Here is a 20,738-nt window from a genome sequence, read left to right on the forward strand (position 1 = left end):
ACATACATACATACATACATACATACATACATACATACATACATACATACATACATACATACATACATACATACGTACATACATACATACGTACGTACATACGTAGATCCATATGGTGAATATCCGCGTACGGACGGACGGACGAACGGACCAACCAACCAACCGTCCGACCGACCGACAGATTTCCGTGCAGTGGAACAATCAATGAGTCTATAGACTTATTTCTGCAGCCCTTCTAACGAAGGGTAAATGAACATTATTATGTGCATCCATATTAATATTGAAGATTTGCATGCTTCATTTCAAACCTTATATATTATTTATGTATAAAAGTGATAATAGAAAACATAAATTTGGTATACGTATCTATATTTAGGGAAAAAATGTATGATATATTATGTATTTGTAAAATATTCGGTATTGATCTAGCTCCAGTAGAAGTGGTGCTAGTGGTGGTGGTGGTGGCTGAAGCAGCAGTAGCCACAAGAACAGTAGTTGTAGTAGGAGCAGCAAGAGCCACATCAGCATTAGTAGTTGTAGTAGCAGAAGAACTTGAAGTAGTTGTGGTAGTAGTAACAAAAGCAGAAATCGTAAAAGCATTAGAAGAAGTAGAAGTAGTAGTAGAACGAGCAGCAGCAACAGCAGTAGTTGTAGTTACATCAGCAGTCGAAGAAGAAATAGTTGTGGTGGTGGTGGTGTTAGTAGTAGTAGTAGAAGTAGTAGTAGTAGTTGTAGTAGTAGTAGTAGTAGTAGTAGTAGTAGTAGAAGTAGTAGTAGTAGTAGTAGTAGTAGTAGTAGTAGTAGTGGTAGTAGTAGAAGTAGTAGTAGTAGTAGTGGTAGTAGTAGTAGTAGTAGTAGTAGTAGTAGTAGTAGTAGTAGTAGTAGTAGTAGTAGTAGTAGTAGTAGAAGTAGTGGTAGTGGTTTAGTAGTAGTAGTAATGGTAGTGGTTCAGTAGTAGAAGTAGTAATCTTAGTAGAAGCAGCAGTAGCAGTAGCATCATCATCATCAGAAGCAGACAGACAGACAAACAGACAGAAACACAGGAAGACATGATTGCTGACAGGCAAGCAGGAAGGCAGGCAAGAAGGCAGGAAATCACGTAGGCAGGCAGACGGACAAACGGACAGACAGACAGACAGACAAACACATTTCGTGTAGTACGAATTTTCGTGGATTTCGTTGGTCCGTATGATAAGAACTACGATGTAAATGATTACCTTTTATGAATAACAATTAGTGTGTTTATATAAAATAATTTGTTTCTAACGAGTTAAGCTGCTTATCATTACAACCAGTAGATTAGAGGCATTTTTTTTATCAAAGACTTACTACAATAATCATGAGTGTTGTGTCCGATTTTACCACATAAGTGATGATTTATCCTTAGCTAAGGGAAAACACTCAACATTTCTATAACATCCCTTTAAATATTGTATTATATACTTCTTATGTATAGATAATTTTAAATAAAAATTTATCAGAACACAATTTTAAAACTTATTTGTATTGCTTTAAACGTATCAGTTATAAATAGATTTTACAAAATATACATCTGTTATATAAACTGCTGCACCAGGCAATTTTAAGTAAACTCTGGTTTCACTACAGTCACGCATAAATCTTTCGCCTTTAATCTTTAATTGTACATGCACTTTCCTCGATTATTTCTAGCTTATGTAATGTCTGTCCTGTATGTTTCGGTGTAATGGATGGTGTTCTAAAAATAACTAACGTTTTTAAAACGTTGGTGTCGTTCATTGTGCAAGTAATTATTTTAAGATTATTTCAAAACTTACAAGAATGTCTTTAATAATACATAGCATTAACATAAATGGATTTAGATCCAGAAAAAAACAGCAGTATATTAAAGATTACATTTTGCAAAATAAGCCTGCCATTTTATGTATACAGGAAACACATATAGACATTTACTCCAAAGCCAAAGATGTAGAAAATTTTATCTCCAAAGATTATAAATATATTTGGAGTTTTTCAAATGGAAATAAGTCATGTGGTGTATGTACTATTATTACTGATAAAAATATTATTTGCCATAGTTTTCAAACGGATTATGATGGTCGTTTTATATATGCAGATGTTGAGTTTGTAAACACAAATTTCAGGGTATGTAATATTTATGCTCCAAATGCCCCTGGAGATAGAAATAATTATTTTTCCTCCATTAAGAAATATTTGGTTAGTTCTTATCATCTAGTTGTTATTGGAGATTTCAATTTTGTTCTGAATCCTAAGTTAGATAAATCAGGGGGAGATACTGATAGACTTCCTATTGGCTGTGCTGTTTTCAAACATATAATTGATAAATATAAATTAAAAGATGTCTTTAGACATTTGTATCCTAAACAAACCACTACAACATGGAGTAGAATATCTATTAAAAAAGAATTAATAAGTTGTAGACTAGATAGGATTTATGTGTCGAATTTATTAATTGGTAATTGTATTGAGTCTTCCATTAAACCTTGCATTTATTCAGACCATGATTTTGTAAATGTAATTATTAATTTAAACAACTCTAATGAAACCATTTCTATTGGAAATTCCTATTGGAAATTAAATAATTCAATTTTAAATGATGATGAATTTATTTCAGCCTTTGAGTTTTATTTTAAAATAATAAGTAGAACGGAAGATATTACTTTAGATTGGTGGGATGGAATTAAAAATAAAATAAAAGAATTTTGTATTGATTACTCTAAATCAAAGAAATCTAATGCATACAAAGAAATAAAACTATTAATTAAAACTTACCATAATTCACAAGATATTGAAGAAAAAATTAATATCAAAAATCAACTTGAAAATTTACAAAATAAAATATATGATGGTTCCTACATAAGAAGCAAAATTAATATGCTGAATAGCAATGAAAATGCTTCAAATTATTTTCATGATAAAGAATTTCAAAATGGTATTAATAAAACTATAACTCATATAATAGATGATGGTATGGACAAGAAATCATCACATGATATTTTAAAAACTTTTCATTCATTTTATGAAAATTTGTATACTGATGAACCTGTTGACCCTTCTTTAAACTCTAAGTTTTTGAATAACCTACCTAAAATTTCCAATGATGATAATGCTTTGTTAAGCCAACCTCTTACTCTGGATGAGATTTTCTCTACATTAAAGGAAATGGATCATACTAAGTCTCCAGGAAGTGATGGACTTACTTCTTTGATATATGTTAAATTCTTTCATCTGTTTGGTGATATTTTATTGTATTTATTTAATACTTGTTTTGAATCTGGCCATATGTCAGAATCACAAAAATTATCTTATATAACATTACTTTGCAAAGATAACAGTAATAAAACATCTGTTAAAAATTATAGACCAATTTCACTTTTGAATATTGATAGGAAGATTTTGTCAAAGGTTTTGGCCTCACGATTAGGAAAGGTTTTGCCCTCTATTATTGGAATAACTCAAACATGTTCAATACCTGGGAGGACTATTTTGATAATATTCATTTACTTCGTAATATAATAAGTTATGTCGAGCAGAAAAACTTAACAGCTTGTTTTATCTGCTTGGACCAGGAGAAGGCCTTCGACCGTGTGTCATGGCCTTTTCTGTTTAGCACTCTTCAATCATTTGGCTTTAATGACTCTTTTATACATTGGATTAAGGTCTTGTATCAAGACATAAGGTCATCTGTCATTGTAAATGGACATATTTCTGAGCCATTTGCATTGACAAGATCAGTCCGTCAGGGCTGTTCTTTATCACCTCTCCTTTATGTTTTATGTTTAGAGCCCTTTGCTAAGGTTATTCAAGATGACCCACATATAAATGGTATCAAAACTCCTGGTGGAAAGTTTCATGTGAAAATGTCCCTTTATGCTGATGACAATACCACCTGTCTATCAGATGAAAAGTCAATTTCCTTATTTTTTAAACATGTGTCAGACTTTGAAAAGGTTTCGGGGTCAAGGGTAAATTATAAGAAAAGCTGTGGAATGTTTTTGGGGAAATGGAAGTCAAGGTCTGATCATCCTTTCGGCATTTCTTGGGGAAAAAATTGCAAGTTATTAGGTTACAGGTTTGGTTATGATTTAACAGATGATGATTTATTTCATGATTTATTATCTAATTTTGAAAGAATTCTTAATTTATGGAAATCTCGTGGTAAATCGTATAAGGGTAAAAGTTCGATTTTGAACACATTTGTATTTTCAAAACTTATATATTTTATACAAGCTCAAATTGTACCTAGTCATTATATAAACATGTTTCAAAAACGTTGCTTCAACTTTATATGGGGCAGAAAATTAGAGCCTATATCCCGCAAAACATTGTATACACACATGTTAAAAGGTGGACTTAATGTTCCAAATTTAGAATTAAAAATCCATTCATTCTATCTATGTCATATTTTTAAAATAATTAATAACTACAATACTCCTTGGGTAGAATTTGCTGTTTATTGGACAGGTTTGCAATTGAAGAAATATAATCCTTCAATTGCATCTAATAATATTCCTCATAGTGAAATTATTCCCCCTTTTTATGTTAAATGTTTAAGTGTATTTACAGATTTTGTGGAAAACTGTAAATCAAATGTGAATTCTCTCTGGACTGTTAAAGAGATTTATAATTACTTTATTGAAAATATGAATATTGAACCAAAATGTGTAAGGGATTGTAAATCTGTAGATTTTAATAATAGCTTTAAAAATGTCTTTTCAAGTGCAGTAGATCCTGAGTGTAGGAACACATGTTTTTCCATTGTTCATAATGCTCTTTTAACCAACCAATATCTTTTTTCGAGAAATATGATAAGATCTAGTAAATGCACATTTTGTTCGAAACCAGAAACTATAGATCATTTATTTGTTGAGTGTTATATTTCTACATCTATAAATAAAGTCGTATTATTCTTAATGCATGTATTAACTGCAGACAATCATAAACTGTCTCTCAAACAATTTCATTATCTTAATGTTGATAATTCATATGATAAGGAGATTAATTATGTTTTTCTTATTCTGCTGTCGGAGTCAAGACAAATAATTTGGAGAACCAGAAATGATGTAAAATTTGACAAAAAACTGTTTAGTCCATTTGATCTTATTTGCAAACTTATTTATAGATTAAAATATCGCATTTTATTAGATTTTGAAAGATTTTCATCTGAGAAATTTGAATTAATATGGGGTAATTATTGTGACGTTAATGCAAATAAAAAGTTGAGTTTAGATTAGACTTGAATCCTGCAATTTATGCTAACATTTAGTGTTATGATTGAAATATGTATATTAAGTTTCTCTCTGCTGTTTTGTGTTTTCTCTCTGATTTGAGGATGGCAGCTGCGGGGCCGTTAGTGGCTGTTACTCGGGTTGTCATCCTAGATCAGAGAGAGAGAACAACAAAGTGATACAGTGTTTTGTGTCATTTGTGTGATGAGTTTTTGTATTGATGTATTTATATATGTATCATCACTGTTATCATCAATGTTCCTATGAATCATTTCAATCATATATCATATACTGTGTAACCCGGTCATGGGCTCATCTCATTTCATTCATTGAATTTCATTATCACTCATGTTTCATCACTATGTATATACGCTATACCATTGCCTCATTTACATTCATGTAGGCCATAGGAACACTGTACTAACCTTTCTTGCGTATTGAGTTTCATTTCAAAAAATATATTTCATATTATACATGCTTTTTCACACTTGTTCAGGCTTATCTGGATGGTGGGGTTGAGGCGGGTGAGTAGTTGTACCGAAGGCTGTCACGTGCCTCAACTCCATCATCCAGGGCAGCTGTAGGCTATATATCATGATCCTGGCAGACCATCACAGGAAGTGCCCGTGCATGACCTGAGGTGGTTCGCTGGGAACCACATTTTATTTCATTATAGTTTTTTCATTTAAATGTACAACCTTATATGTTTCTTTTCGTTATTCTTTACAATTATTAAGGAAGTGTGGATACATTACTCGATTTATAATCAAGGATATAAACTCAATACATAATACTAATAAAGACCCGCTTAAATTTAAGATGGTGACTTTTATTTGTTAAAAGCTATCATTGTGTTCTGTTTTACAATAACATCATATAAATTTTACAATAAAATCATATAATCGTGCAGACGTGAACAAAGACTGGAATATTAATTAAACGTGCAGACGTGCAAAAGACTGTTTGTAAATTGTGAAAAACATAATTTTGTTTCTTATAACTTTGTTAATCTTGTTAAATATTATAATAAGTCACCATTCATTTGTTATTTCACATTTAGTTCTTTTAGCGGGTACCTGGGGCAATCTACACCCCAGGGTACGTCATGAATAAAGTTTTATGAAAAAGAAAAAAAAATTTCGCCTTTTACTAAAGGTTTCCGTGCAGTGGAACAATTGATGAGTCTATAGACTTATTTTTGCAGCCCTTCTAACGATGGGTACATGAACATAATTATGCAAATCCATATTAATATTGAAGATTAGCATGCTTCATTTCAAACCTTATATATTATATATGTATAAAGTGAAAATAGAAAATATGAATTTGGTATACGTTTCTATATTTAGAGGAAAAAGGTATGATATATTATGTATTTGTAATATATTCGGTATTCATCTAGCCCCAGTAGTAGTGGTGCTAGTGGTGGTGGTGGTGGCAGAAGCAGCAGTAGCACCACGAACAGTAGTTGTAGTAGCAGCATCAACAGTCACAGCAGCAGTAGTAGTTGTAGTAGCAGCAGTACTTTAAGTAGTAGTGGTAGTAGAAACAACAGCAGAAATCGTAGTAGTAGAAGTAGTAGTAGTAGTAGTAGTAGTAGCAGCAGTAGTAGTAGTAGTAGTAGTAGTAGTAGTAGTGGACGTAGTCTTTCTTTAATCACAAGAAGCCGGCACCATATTTTGTTCATGCTTTCTTAAGATAGAACCGACCCAACGACATCCAATATGTCGGCGTTTATTACGCCGGCATGTATTTATAACTGAACTAGTCTTTAATAAACTGAACGGGTATACATTCATCATTCATAACACAAAGCACGACTATAAAATAACGATTTATATATACTTAACAACAATTGAGTTTATTTAAAGGGATGGTTAAAGAATGCGAATATTTACCCAAAATCTGTTACTGTTTCGATACAACTGTACTTATTATTATTATGATTATCATCATAATAATTTCACAACAGTAAGGTTATCCAGCTTCGTTAATGAATACGTATTGCATTACAATTATTATGCAATATTGGTGTTTATATTTCAAACATATTTTTGTGTTAGCTTATTAAAATGGTATCAACTGAAGGTTATCATGCAAGTGATAATAGCTGATAAACAAGGTTGTTTAAATCATTAGTTTTAGCAATAGATGCACTTTCATACGACGTGATTATATTAACCTATGCCTACTAGTAATAATATGACTTATATTTATTGTAAACATATGGCTTGATTTTAATTATTTAATTTAATGTTTTGGTAGCATGGCATAAAGTTCGATGTTAAAGTAAGTTCAATGCGTAGGTTTAACTTGGTCAGCTTTTTACGAAAACGCCAACAACTCCAGTACTTCAAAACGCTTTAACGATATTAATATGAAAGCAGTAAACAGCACCATAGATTTTCGAGTGTTTTTTTTATCTCTTTTGTATAGTTTATCTAATTAATTTCGAACTTCGTTTACATATACAACCAATAAAGTATGAACTTAATGTGTTAATAACATTTACGCTATTTACACAATTGAGACACTGTATTCGAGATCATCTAAGTCTTGAAGTTCCTTTTGTATTTTTCTTAGGTCTGACTGCAGTTTCTTTATACGCGTTCTGCGTTCATGCTCAATTATAGACCTTGCACGTCTAAAAACAGGCGAACGCATCCCTGAATGTGCATCCACTGCAGTGATTTGACAAGTAGGCAAGTCTCTTGGAATGTCCAATGTGTTGCCATACTTCCTTCTTCTTGGCATAATTGATGGTCTTGATTTAATTTCACCTGACATTCGTAGCTCATTACAGCCATCAACTGAATGTCCAAATACTTCATCTAGGTCTGGGACTGCAAAAGACACTGATGAATATTCGTCATCCTCATGTTGCAGTTCACCGTCGTCTGATATGTTTGCTTCAAATGTTTTCGTATCTGAGCTCTGGTTTGATTCATCTGTGCCTAAAACACGCATCTTTCTCTCGTCTACTGCCTCCTGTCGGATGAGAGGATGTGATGACTTCGAACGATGGACTTGGATATCTGGCATGAGAAAGCCATCTGGAGAAACTAAGGGTGAGGGCGATATTATGCCATCCATTTCATCGGGCTTAAAGTTTATACTTCCAACACTGAATCGAGGTCGCAGTTTACAGAGCTTTGAGTATGCATAGTTTTTTGCTATCCGAATGCTCAATCTGTTTGACCGCCTTCTACTTGGTTTCCTCTCCGTAGTAACCACTGTGTTCAGCTGGCCTTCAGACTCTTCAGTTTGTTCCTCCGATATTCCCATACAGATGTCGCCTGCATCGGAAATGGAATTAAACCTGAAATAAACAACTAAACGTTCTTAACAATGCTCGTGCTACCATTATTATGTTATTTTTTATGTATGGTTTCTACATCACACGACGTGCAATAAGCAATACAGACACTTATCCGTTCGTCAGTACGTACTTAGCTTAAGTGTTGAAAGAACCGGTCAATGTTTACAAACAAACACGCATTTTTTATAATTTTACACGTTAACTTAGCTTAATGCATAAACATATCACATGCAATGTTATCATTCTATTCTATGAAATTAAAGTTAACATAAACAATGTCGTCTGTTCTTACATCTCTCTTTCTTCCCAGCGCCGCCTGTAGGTTGGAGACGGATCGACCCTCGATTCCGGAAGTAGATACAGAAGTTCGTTTGTGAGCTTAGGGTATGGCGCAATAGGCAATTCCAGTAACCGCTCTAAACGACATATCTGCTGCTCCAACTGTAATATTAAATATGGAAATACGTTTAATATTATTGTTTGTATTGGCAAAACACACTTTTTTGTTTGTTTTTGTTGAAAATTTCGATATTTACAACACTATGTCAGTCATACCAAGCCGATTAATTTACAATTTACACTTTTCCTGCGAAAGCTTTTGTTCCAGTACCTATGTATACATAGTTATATCAATTTCCCTTATTTAATACGAAATAGGAATAACAAATGTGTGAGATACAGGTTATGTCTGCATATGAACATTGATAGCTATCGTACCTCTATGAGTTCCTGCTTATAGACGCGGTTTTGGACCTCCGCTCTGTACATGAGCTCACGTTTATCGTCGACTGCAAAGCGACGGCAATTGGCATCAACCGTTATACCAGAGGCAGCTATAATAGGCTCACCTTTTGTAATTAGAATTGCATATATCTGGAACAAACATTTAAAGAAGGTAAACCTTTTGAATTCTTTATTTATATAACATGGTGTCATGAATACAAATTATGAATGTCATTATACTAATTTTAAACGACGACACATTTGAAAATGAGCAATTATTAGAAACGATTCAAATCATATAAATAACAAATATAAATAACAAAACAAAATGAGAGTTGCTAATTAATCCTATAAATGTTAAGTGTTTAAAACATAGTAATAGTGTCATGTGTTCATCTTGAGCACAGTAGTATCCTTCATTTTAGCCATTTTGTTTGTAATTTTCCATTTAATCACACGTTGTTAAGTCACTAGTTGCCGTTAACAATTAATGAAACTGACTCACGTCCAAAATGTCAAACAACTATGTTTAACTCACCTTTGGTACGAATAAAAGACATAGTGTCATAGTGGTCGACAGAAGCATGAATGAGGACTCGATCACATAGGCAAGGGTTGGCTGATGAGATAGGATGTTCGATAGTGTGACAACAAGAACGGACGTGATGACGACGTTGTAGACGTTCATGCCGATATAACGGGAATCGTTGAGCGCGGGAATGTTCACGTGCCGGGTCTCCCATGCCATATAGACGCCGAATATTAGGAGGAGGCCTTTGTACGTGTAAAGAGCCCCGGTCCATTTGTCCAAATGGACGGAATAGCACGTGGTAAGCTGATAAATATATAACAGATCTTCATCACCCTCGGATGCCTGGAAATATGATAAACAAATCAAACATTGTAATGAAATTGTGCAAATTGGTTTAAAATTCTAATTACCAGCGATCGTTTAAAAACTACTTCAAGCATTATGTATGTGTTACTGATAAATTCAGTGCAACATTTTATTACAATATTAACTACCACCAACACCGAGCTATATAACCATTTAATCAAGATAGCATAATTATGATAAGGCATAAACTATTAACATAAATAAAAAACAAGTATAACACTACTTTAATTCTAACATTTAACAGATGATAAGGCAAAACTCCATTACCTCCGTGGTGAGGTTGGTAATCTGTTTATGCATGGGGTCCACTATACCCCATATGATCAGTATCACATAATCAACCATGAGCAGCGCCCCGACAATAAATAACAACTGCTTGTCACGCAGCAACTACAGCAACAATGACAAACAAAATTGAACAATTGATGAATCAATAGGATCAAATAAAATTGTCAAATTATTAAATTGTGATTATTACCTATCACTGAGAATGGAGTCGATATAATTACTCTTGTAAAACGTTATTACAATCTAATAAAATGCATGCAATTAATCACAAACAACGGGCTAGGTATGTAAAGTAATTATTTAGAAAAGTGCGGTTGGAAATTTATATTAGTTTAATGATTCTAAAAATGAAAGCTTTATATATTTGTTTACTCGTAAAGATATCGTGTTGCACTTCTTTCGTCGTATACACATCAATTATGTTTTGAGCTTCAGTGAAAGAGCTTGTATTAACCTAAGGCAAATATAATTGCACACGACACAAATATACTTAGCTAACCTTGCTTTTTATAAGGCCCCTGTTGGCTCGGGTAAAAATTTGATGAACCCGATATGTTTTTGTGAACATTGCACCAAAGGACATCGAAAAGCCAGAAGAAAACAGAAAAGCTCTTGCCTGAAATATTCAATAGTAATTAATGTTTGTGGTATGTATATTGAAGGTTAGTGTTCTGAAGTCAGCCAATGTAAATGCACTGTGCCTTAAAACATTTTTCTCCAGAATAAAACAAATGTCTTGCAACCGAAACTAATAATTTGATTTCTAAATTAATTGGAAAAATGATTATTTGCCACACTTTTTATTGATGATCGTATGCATGTTGTCAAAAACCAGTTTTTTGAAGTATAACAAAATGACGAATGGGTGTTAAAGGTTACGTCTACTTAGTTGACTGCATTTTAATATTAAATGTATTGGTAACAATACTGTAATATTCAACCATTTATGCGTTGTATTTGCAACGAAAAAATGAGCTAATGTTTGCATAACTGTAAAGCAATGTTTAATACACGTGTATATGTTTTGAATCTGAAATATGCCTCTTTGTGAATTGACCACTCGCCAGCTGTCAAACAAACTCACATAATAATCAATCTGATTTCGTTTGTTGCGGCCACATGGTCCGACAAACAAAGACTGTCGGAGTAATATAATAAGCGTTTTATGAAAGCACAACTTAGTGGGCGGAGCGATCGCGTATTTGGCGACTGGTCAATTGATATACAGACGAAATAAAACTGCATAAACGAAATATGTTGCTTAGTCGTATATACAGCATTTTTATTACAACGCAATATATCATATAACACAAACTGTTGTTTTGAAGTAAGCTGGAAATAACTTCGTAAAATTTATATTATATAAATCTTTCATGTGCTGGGACTAAATCGGATACTTATTAAATCACAAGTGATCGAGACGATTGATTTCTTAACAAGTCAATCATTTAAGTCTTCTGAGTGCACGAACCTTGTCTAAACGGAAATTTAATCAATCATTTCTTCCTCATGATATCGGGATCCGGTGTTTAAATTCCATTAGATTGGATAAGCACGTTTTCAGTGGAAAGTATGCGTCCACGCCTGATTAGACTAGGCGAACTATGTGCCCATCAACAGGAAATATATACTATGTTAATGACATTCCATATAACGTGAAATCGAGAAACTATTGACCATTGGCTCCTCATTCACCAATCTGAGTCATTACCAAATAAACATAAGTTATGTTTGCAGTTAACGATCAAAGTAATATAACATATGGAACCAACTTCACACAGTTCACTTTTGAAGAATAATGGTTCTGTTCTACATCAAATCATTGAGTGCTCATAATTGTGTTATCAGCTGAACACTTATTTAATTTAAACAACAAGCTAAACAGACAGTTAAAGCAGGACATATAAAATGATATGGAGCGTTTCACAAAGGCATTTTTACAGTAAGAAAGTGTCCATTTTCTCCTTCATTTTGATAAAAACATCCTTACCGTACAAAGGATTGAGAAATATGTGGGCTCCACTTCCGAATCGTCGTATCCGAGCGATACAATGCCTGTATACACCAACATGCATCCGACGACCGCCATATTGTTCAACTTCGGACTGGACAGTTTAATATATCTACAAAAGTCCAAGACACATAAAGTTGATCTTAATGTTCCTACAAATAAAAACCTTACAAACTTTCTTTGCATGCCTTGAATGTTGCTGATTTATACATCTCGATTTGGACTTTGTGGTGTCGTGTACCTCAAACCAGTTAACAATTATTTTGACTGAGTCTTTAGAAATCACATAACCAATAACGGCAACAATGTCTACTTTAATGGCACCGTTCATTTGTTTTGTTCTATAAAACTTCTCCGGAAATCGTTAATAAGATTGCTTACAATGATTACAAAGTGTCCCGTATGACTAAAAAAGACTTTCATACATGGTATTCATCACTACCACACAATTTCAAAATAAACTAATTTCACCGACATACGGTTGCTGGAGAAAAAAAAAGCTTTTTCTTTGCTTCTTCTAAAACAGATTTCTTAACCCAAAATAGTGTATTATTTGGACCTTTAAGGACGCGTGTTCTGCTTGATACATGTTTTCTTTCATTCCATGAAAATTAATTCAACTGGTTATCGGTGTGTCTATGGATGCTTACTGTTAACCACTTATTGCTTATCTATTTTTGAATTCCTATCAACGAGGATGTTCGCTGAGGATCTCCAAAAATTACCAAATATAATTTATTTGACGTTTTAACCTTTCTATTAGTAAATATTAGAACAGAGCAGAACTTCCAACATTTCTAACCTAAAGACCGTTACTACAGGTCGTGCGAATCCTTGATCGCTGCGGCATTCATAGGCTACATTTTACGATTATTGAACATGCAATGAAAACTCAGGCTTCTCATACGGTTATCTTCGTAATATGTGTTCAAATTATAAACTTAATGAAAGTTTAGTTTCTGTGTTTGTTGTGCACCTGTTAAGTCTTGTCTACAACATTTGTACTGTGCCCCATTGATTGATTATTGGTTCGTTAACGTAGAAAGACCGTATGATATATACATGTTTCTCTTATGTTGATGCAGCGGAAGGATCGCTTCGTGCACGTATGTTTTGGATAAGATAATTTAGAATTGAAGTAACATAAAGCCTCCAGTTTTTTCAGCAAGGTGTATTATTTTCTTTGTTAAAACAAACACAACAAATCTAAAAAGATTTAAGCTTCAAATTGTATGTACGATTGTTAATACTAGTTTTATATTCTAAAAAATTACAAAATGCTTGTCCTTAGCTTTGGTAATAAACACTAATTTGATGCATATATTCGTTTAAATTCGTACACACATTCTTTTGCACAACGTATTTAAAGATGTTATAATGTTTATACTAGATGTTTTATTAAATAATTTTACATTTTTCTGCTCCATTTAACTTTTCAATGACTCCACTTACCTCAGTTTCCGATGACACAGATTAAAGGCCAAAAACCCGGTAGCCAGCGCCAGTCCACAGACACTGATAGTACTGACGCAAAGGTATGCCGTCGTCTGGATCTTCTTCCGGCGCGCAACAAGCACTGTTTTATCCCTTGGAGCCCGCCCACCTATTGGCAAAGAGTATTACACATTTAACCTGAAATCGGTGTACATTTTGTACCGTCAACTTATTTCCAATAATATGACACACTTTGTATAGCTTGAAACTGATTGAGTGCAGACCTGTGCACAAATAATTTATGTCTGTGTGTTTATCATATGCGTTTTATGCTTATAGGGTCACGTGTACTAAGAGATTACTTTACATTTCTAAGCTGTAACTTGAAAACGAATATCCAAAAATGCCAAGGAATACATGTATATACATTGATCTATAAAACATGTACACCGTTTCGCGTCTCTTTTTGCAATATTGTGTTCTTAAATCATGTTACAATTTAGACTTACCGAAAGCTTTGCGTGTCAATCGACTATACATATGGTTTGTACGTATGTGTTTTATGATGATACAAACACGGGTGTTTGAATGACACTCGTGTTAATACCTGTCCACACAATTGGTCTACATGTGATGGGGTCAAAGTTGAGTCGCTCACTGTCTGGTTCGAACAACGCAATCCTGATCATGCTACCGTCTGCGAAATCAGAGTAAGAAATATTTAGCAATATTCATGCACACACAAACAAAAGAAATGTCTTGTGAAAATAGTTTTTTCATCTACTGATTAGTGTCACGGAAGGTTCTTAATTAGAATTTGAAATATTTTGTGTTGTTTTGATCTCTCACTAAAAAAACGTACGCAAGCACGTAAATACTTATTTATGTTAGCTATTTTATTGAACAATGACATCCTTAGAAATCGCCCTCATTTTATTTACAGAATGTTTCCCTGCATACCCAACTTCTTCACTGAATGTTTAATTTATGCATCGCGACTATTGTTTGCTAGACTATTAATCGGTCAGTTATTTAGATATTTGTATAGCATAGAATAATCTCAAATGCATTTACTAGAATTCAAGAATGATAATATAACACTACTCTCTGCCTCCAATATGTCTTTCTTGTGAATGAAAATTCTTCTTCCAGGGGCGAGCCTGACTCATTATTTCGTAGCCCATTTTAAAGTTCAGCTAACGTCGCAAGAGTTTGGCGGCAATAGTCTAGAAATGTATGAAATGAATTGTAACGTGCGTTTTCTTATTAATATAACAACGCTATAATTACTTTGATTTTGACTAATGACAGAAATGCTTTTCCGATCGGGTCCCTCGAACGACACTGGGCCCTGAAAAACCATAATCAAATATTAAATCTTTCTCGGCATATTTTTTCTCTCCAAAATATTTTAGTATTTATATTGAAGTAACAAACAAACGAGATTTATATATATAGAATATTCGTAATAAGTTTATTGCAACATATTGTATTTGTACCGATATTCAATGTTTGAGCGTATGAAAACAGTGTATTCGATTATATTGTATATGTACCGATATTCCTATGAAAGCCATGTTCTGCATTATGTCGAAGAACACCTGCTGATAAGCCCGGTCTTGATATGTAAATGACTCTAAAGACAAGCTGAAAAAAGATCAATAACTTAAATTTATACAAGATTACATTTATATATTTTATGTGTAGAGTTATGTCATTTCGCTGAGACGACAATCAACGAAAAATATTGTCCGACGAATTATATAAGCTTAACTGTAGTTGATATATTTCTAGGATGCAACAATGCGAATAAATATAGAAGTACATGTAAGTGGATAAACATAGTTATGCGTTATAATAATTGTCGCAAATTTTGCTCCATGAATATAGCAGTACTTTTAATAGAACTGCGTTTTGTATGACCCGCCTGGGTGTTAAGCAATATGCGACCAGCGTAGCTCCAGACCAGTCCGCTCATCCACACAGTCTGGTCAGAAGCTACCCTGCTCACTCATTAGAAAACATAGCCCTATGTAACTTTATAGCTGACAGCGAGCCCTTAACCCGACTGCGCAATTGCTCAGGTTGATTTGGATCTACGCAGGCTGCATATGGCAAAATACCCTTTGTTTACTTAACGCGTCTTTTAATTACTTTTTGTCACGTTCCAGTGCTTGATGCAGCGTATACGCGATCGTCCAAATGGTATCGTATGTGCTGGTGGCAAAGGGTGACAGCGGACGAGATCCGTTCATCGCGTCGTAATCCGCCAGGAACTGACGTAATGTCTAAAACGTAATATCGTAACACAATTATGCCATATTTTCACACGTTTTTTCTGAGTTGTGCAACGGGAGACAGTTATGAGACGGCTTACAAGAAATGTGTAAATATTAGCTCTTTTTTCGATACGATGTATTACAAAAACTCAACATTAATTTCCAATGGTGATATCAACACCAGGCCGAAATTTGTTTGGCGACGAAAGAACGTCATTTCAAAAGCAGTCAAAAAACCCATTTAAAACAAAACAAAAAACTACAAAAAACAAATAACATACAAACAAACACATTAACTCTCGAACTTAAAAAAGGGCATTAGTTCCTGTCATTAACAAATATTAAACCATATGTTTCATGTCAGCAACCCGCAAATCGTCGTTGAATGAAATATTTCTCGGATGTGGTTAACAGCAAACGATCAAATGAACACAAATAATTCCAATACAACGACACAATGGATTCTATACCATCTCACGTACAATGTTAGCCGATGACAGATCATCGTTGCTAAGCGAGTTGAGGCTGTCGATGGTGAAATATCCCTCAGCGGCCACTCGGAGCTGCTCCACGCTGCAGGCGGTGTCATTGGTCGCCTCCCACCACCTGTCCACGTAGTCGCCTATGAGCATCCACACATAGCGGGGACGATACATCTTGAGGTGGTATGCCTTGGAATACAAATAATACAAAAAGTTTTTATCATACGATTTCCTTAATGAAATGTTCTATGAACAGGTCAATTCAGATGAATCAAAACACATAGCAAATGTTGACATACTTTAATGTTTTCTCGTGTGACTTAATACTAGTAATCATGTCTTATACAGGCATCTCGGTAATATGCAGAAAATATTGAACTTGACGGTACACGTATGCGCATGTTTTACATCTCATAGTTACTTCATTGTCAAGGAATGCTTCGTTTAACCCTCAAACTGTTTCAGCATCTAAGGCTTAGAGTTAATCGTTGTATTTTTTTATCTTGTAATGCATATGGTTGGAATTATAAAAATAGGTTTATATGATTAAGCAATTCTGTTCTGGAGTTGGATCGTTTACATTATTTATATACGCAACAGTTAAGTGTTTGCTGTGTTGATGCAGCAGTACCTTTCCGCGTACATATATACACAATGTTGTCGTGGTTCAGTCTTAAGAGGCATTTAGTAGTAGAGTTATTTTGTGGTTTGTGGAGGAAATATATTTTCGATCTTTCTTACACCTCATTGTTTTGACAGTTTGTGTAGATACATCACTTTCTTGATAGTTTATTTTTTCACATTTCACTTTGCATACTAATCAAGTAAAAGCCTATTCTCTTATCGTTTTAATTTTAAAACCATTTCCATACTTGCGACACAAGTGCACTGAAACTACAAGTGAAGTAATCGATTCACGGTTCACGTTTTGGAAATAATGTTTTTGTGTGTGTCTGCATTTGAACAAAATCGTTATAGAAGCGCATTTGGTTATTATGTGCTTAATTCTTGCCTGTGAGATTCTCTGTTTTATTCATTTGGAATTCTTATTTGTACTATTACAATTTAACGGAGTGGTGCTATAATATTATTTTTATCATAATACTTCAGCGAATATGCGTCCTTGTAACGAGAATATCATTATCTAGAAAACGAACAAATCATTGTCTTGTTCACAACTCCGGGAGAAATGTTTCAACATTCTAAGTAAATAATTAGATTTTATAACAATGAGAAATTGAGAGAATGTTATAATGACAATTGGAAATAAACTGTTTAAATATTGCCCATGACAAAGCTCATATAAGTTTTAACAACGCGCAAAAAGAAGGACGTCATTGCTGCCAATGGGTCTTATATTTGAGAGTAGGTGTACATAGTAATATAATAAGTTCCATTCAAACATTATAAATCCAATAATGGCATTTTCAGGAAAGTGATTATTCGTCGTGGTATAACTTGGTAAACGTATTATTATAATCTGAAAAAAAACACCATTCAACACAGCAAGTCACTACGTTTAATAGTAATAACAATTTATCGGTTCTAAATTGCATATACATCTGCTTCATGATACACATTAATCCAAACAACATCGACTTTTATAAGAAATAGTTTGGAATACTTAACACAGCAAACGCCAACATCGTTGCTAAATTACGTGTCTGGTTATATCCTCGATGCGACATTATATCATGAACCAGTCAGTCAGTTTGCGTTCCCATAGCTGCGTTCTAAATAACCATGTTTGGCATCAATATGATATCTTTATTACGGCCACTATGAAATAAAAATAGACTCCACAAAAGCCATTTTCTTTTGTGTTTTATCTCGTGTAAGGGCTAGAGAAGGTCATGTTCAATGTACTTAATCGTTTTACCTCGCAAAGTACACTCCTTGCCGCCTTCTCACCAAAGCCTCCGATAATAATTCGGGCATCCTGTTCCTGAAAGAAAATTTGCATTTTAATTCCCAGATGTTTGAATGCTAAACACGACATAATGCGTGCAATTTGGTAGAAAGAAATTACTTTCAATTATATTTTGATACTTGAATGCAATAAACTTTGATCCATGAATAACGTATGTGATTTGAACAAAACCGATAATCGTACGTTTTACATTCCATGAATCTGCAAATGTTTAAACTATTTCCGAGACGATATGTGACTTTATAATTCAAATTCAATATCACGCCAGTGAGGTAAGTTAAGTTACACTTTTGAATACAAAGCTAGTAGATAATAAAAGTTTACATTGTATTGCAATGCATTGCTTTACGCTCGAACATGGTTTAATTAAATACTATACTACTTAAGATTTTGACGGCAGTCTTAAAGAGCCAATTGCGTTACGAGGGATCATCAAGAAATATCCAGATTTAACCATCCCCGATTTCTTTGAGGCTACGTTTGGGAAATTTCTTAATTTAGCAAAAATGTATGTAACGTACTGAAAAATTTGGCCTAAGAGCGACTTATATTGTCGATCAATTTGTACAGGTCTCTCTATCTGATTGCATCGGTCAATTTTCCCAATAGAGCCCATTTGAGATATTCGCAAACTAAATCAAAAACGGTTGACGTCTTGCAAATCCATTTACCTTGATGGCTAACAAGTTATCACGGATGTCCTCCAATCGCCGGAAGGACGTGGATATACTAATGGTAATATTGTGCTGCTCAAATGTGCTCCCCATCTCATCGATTGCCTGTTAGAGAATAACCCTAACTTACTTGTATAAGAAGCTAAGATTTTTATTCACTTGGATGACGTAATTGTATCTTAATTATTTTAGCTTTGTGTACACTCTACTACGTACATACATGGCATTAAATTTATCATAAAAAACACTTATTGCAATTTTTTCAAATCCATATTATAAGCTAAGCTTCAATTTAACATAATATCAAGCTAGTTTTGTTTTATTGATCATGCAGAACATATGATATTAAAACTCCGAACCAGTGAATAGTCGCCTTCGATCTCGTATAATGTAGCTACTGTGTCCCATCCGAAGTGTGTGATGAACATTGCCCGAGGAAGATTCTGGGAGGAGTCGGCAGGTGCCAACCGAAAGAACGTTTTATACTTTTCTCGCTCACTTAAGGCTGGCGAAGTAGACGCGAATGAAACCTGAAAGAAAATGAGTCAAATACAACATTGCATTGACATTGAATGCCTACAAATCATTACAACCGCTTTAAAAATCATAAAAACCGCTATAAAACGTTTTCCAGATACTGTTGTTGTCGAAGTTCGTAACATAGCATATCTTGATTTACAGTTGTTACAAACATACTTTTCAGTGAAATTTAGGGCACTACAATCTTAAAAGTCATACCAAAAGCAGATTCCAGTAAGGCACGATTTCCGCAAGCGTCTTCGTTACTTCCGAACACGCGCTTCCCACGATCATAAGCATTTGTGGATGACGATAAATCAGGTCATATAAAGCGTCCATTCCAACCCCTGGGTCGCACTAAAAAACGGCGAAAGTAAGTAAACGTCGTTTCCACAATACTATATTAGTGCAAAACGAAGTATATGTAAAACACAAAGTAGTTTTGCTCTTTAATTTGAATATTAAGCATCTAAACGCTTGAACTAGAATCATATGCGTTCCAACGCCTGTCAAGTCCTTTTTGTTAAATTTAAGACATACATATAGGATCTTGCACGAGTTGTCATATCATACCATATATTATTAAACGAGTTCAGGAATTGTGTTAATCAGCGAGCCTTTGGCGAGCTTAATGACGAATTTCCTGGACGAGTTTAACAAAATATGGTATGAAATGACAACAAGTGTCAAATCTTTTTTATCACATGCTTGTAAATGAGCAAATTAAATAAATATTTACGCAAACATAATGATAAATCCCGAATGTTGTTTACATTTCGTGACGTCATTTGACGTTGCAACGTCATTTCAGCAAAATAACAAAATGCGATTGGTTATTCGAACGAAAATAAGCCAATGAAAACGCTTTAAATGTATATTTCACGTGTGTAAGATAAAAATATTCGTAATGGTTATATTACATGGGGAACAGGGTATGGCATGTACTAAATTGA

General features: G+C 33.9%; 1 protein-coding gene and 1 non-coding gene across 3 annotated transcripts in view; one reads left to right on the forward strand and one right to left on the reverse strand.

The window, feature by feature from the left end:
- The window catches only part of LOC127879600 (gamma-aminobutyric acid type B receptor subunit 2-like), an 87,705-nt gene extending 67,567 nt beyond the window's left edge, over nucleotides 1-20,138 (reverse strand). Inside the window, exons 1-17 of one of the 2 annotated variants that reach the window (XM_052426554.1) lie at nucleotides 20,005-20,138; nucleotides 19,626-19,796; nucleotides 19,264-19,371; nucleotides 18,542-18,607; nucleotides 16,663-16,851; nucleotides 16,056-16,189; nucleotides 15,458-15,548; nucleotides 15,192-15,252; nucleotides 14,509-14,598; nucleotides 13,920-14,070; nucleotides 12,447-12,579; nucleotides 10,956-11,072; nucleotides 10,436-10,558; nucleotides 9,809-10,144; nucleotides 9,265-9,420; nucleotides 8,840-8,988; nucleotides 7,335-8,547 (exon numbers count right to left, since the gene is read on the reverse strand). In XM_052426554.1, the coding sequence (XP_052282514.1) occupies nucleotides 7,746-8,547; nucleotides 8,840-8,988; nucleotides 9,265-9,420; nucleotides 9,809-10,144; nucleotides 10,436-10,558; nucleotides 10,956-11,072; nucleotides 12,447-12,579; nucleotides 13,920-14,070; nucleotides 14,509-14,598; nucleotides 15,192-15,252; nucleotides 15,458-15,548; nucleotides 16,056-16,189; nucleotides 16,663-16,851; nucleotides 18,542-18,607; nucleotides 19,264-19,371; nucleotides 19,626-19,796; nucleotides 20,005-20,124 (2,997 nt within the window). In that variant the 5' untranslated portion in view covers nucleotides 20,125-20,138 and the 3' untranslated portion in view covers nucleotides 7,335-7,745. Of the gene's footprint in view, nucleotides 1-7,334; nucleotides 8,548-8,839; nucleotides 8,989-9,264; nucleotides 9,421-9,808; nucleotides 10,145-10,435; nucleotides 10,559-10,955; nucleotides 11,073-12,446; nucleotides 12,580-13,919; nucleotides 14,071-14,508; nucleotides 14,599-15,191; nucleotides 15,253-15,457; nucleotides 15,549-16,055; nucleotides 16,190-16,662; nucleotides 16,852-18,541; nucleotides 18,608-19,263; nucleotides 19,372-19,625; nucleotides 19,797-20,004 lie in introns of those variants that run through there. The other variant, XM_052426556.1, reaches the window with a different exon arrangement.
- LOC127880345 (U5 spliceosomal RNA) lies at nucleotides 6,334-6,449 on the forward strand. The gene has a single exon (XR_008049535.1). It is a non-coding gene; the product is annotated as a U5 spliceosomal RNA (small nuclear RNA).
- Nucleotides 20,139-20,738: the final 600 nt, after the last annotated feature.

Source organism: Dreissena polymorpha, chromosome 4 (assembly GCF_020536995.1).
Source record: "Dreissena polymorpha isolate Duluth1 chromosome 4, UMN_Dpol_1.0, whole genome shotgun sequence".
Taxonomy (NCBI): Eukaryota; Metazoa; Mollusca; class Bivalvia; order Myida; family Dreissenidae; genus Dreissena; species Dreissena polymorpha.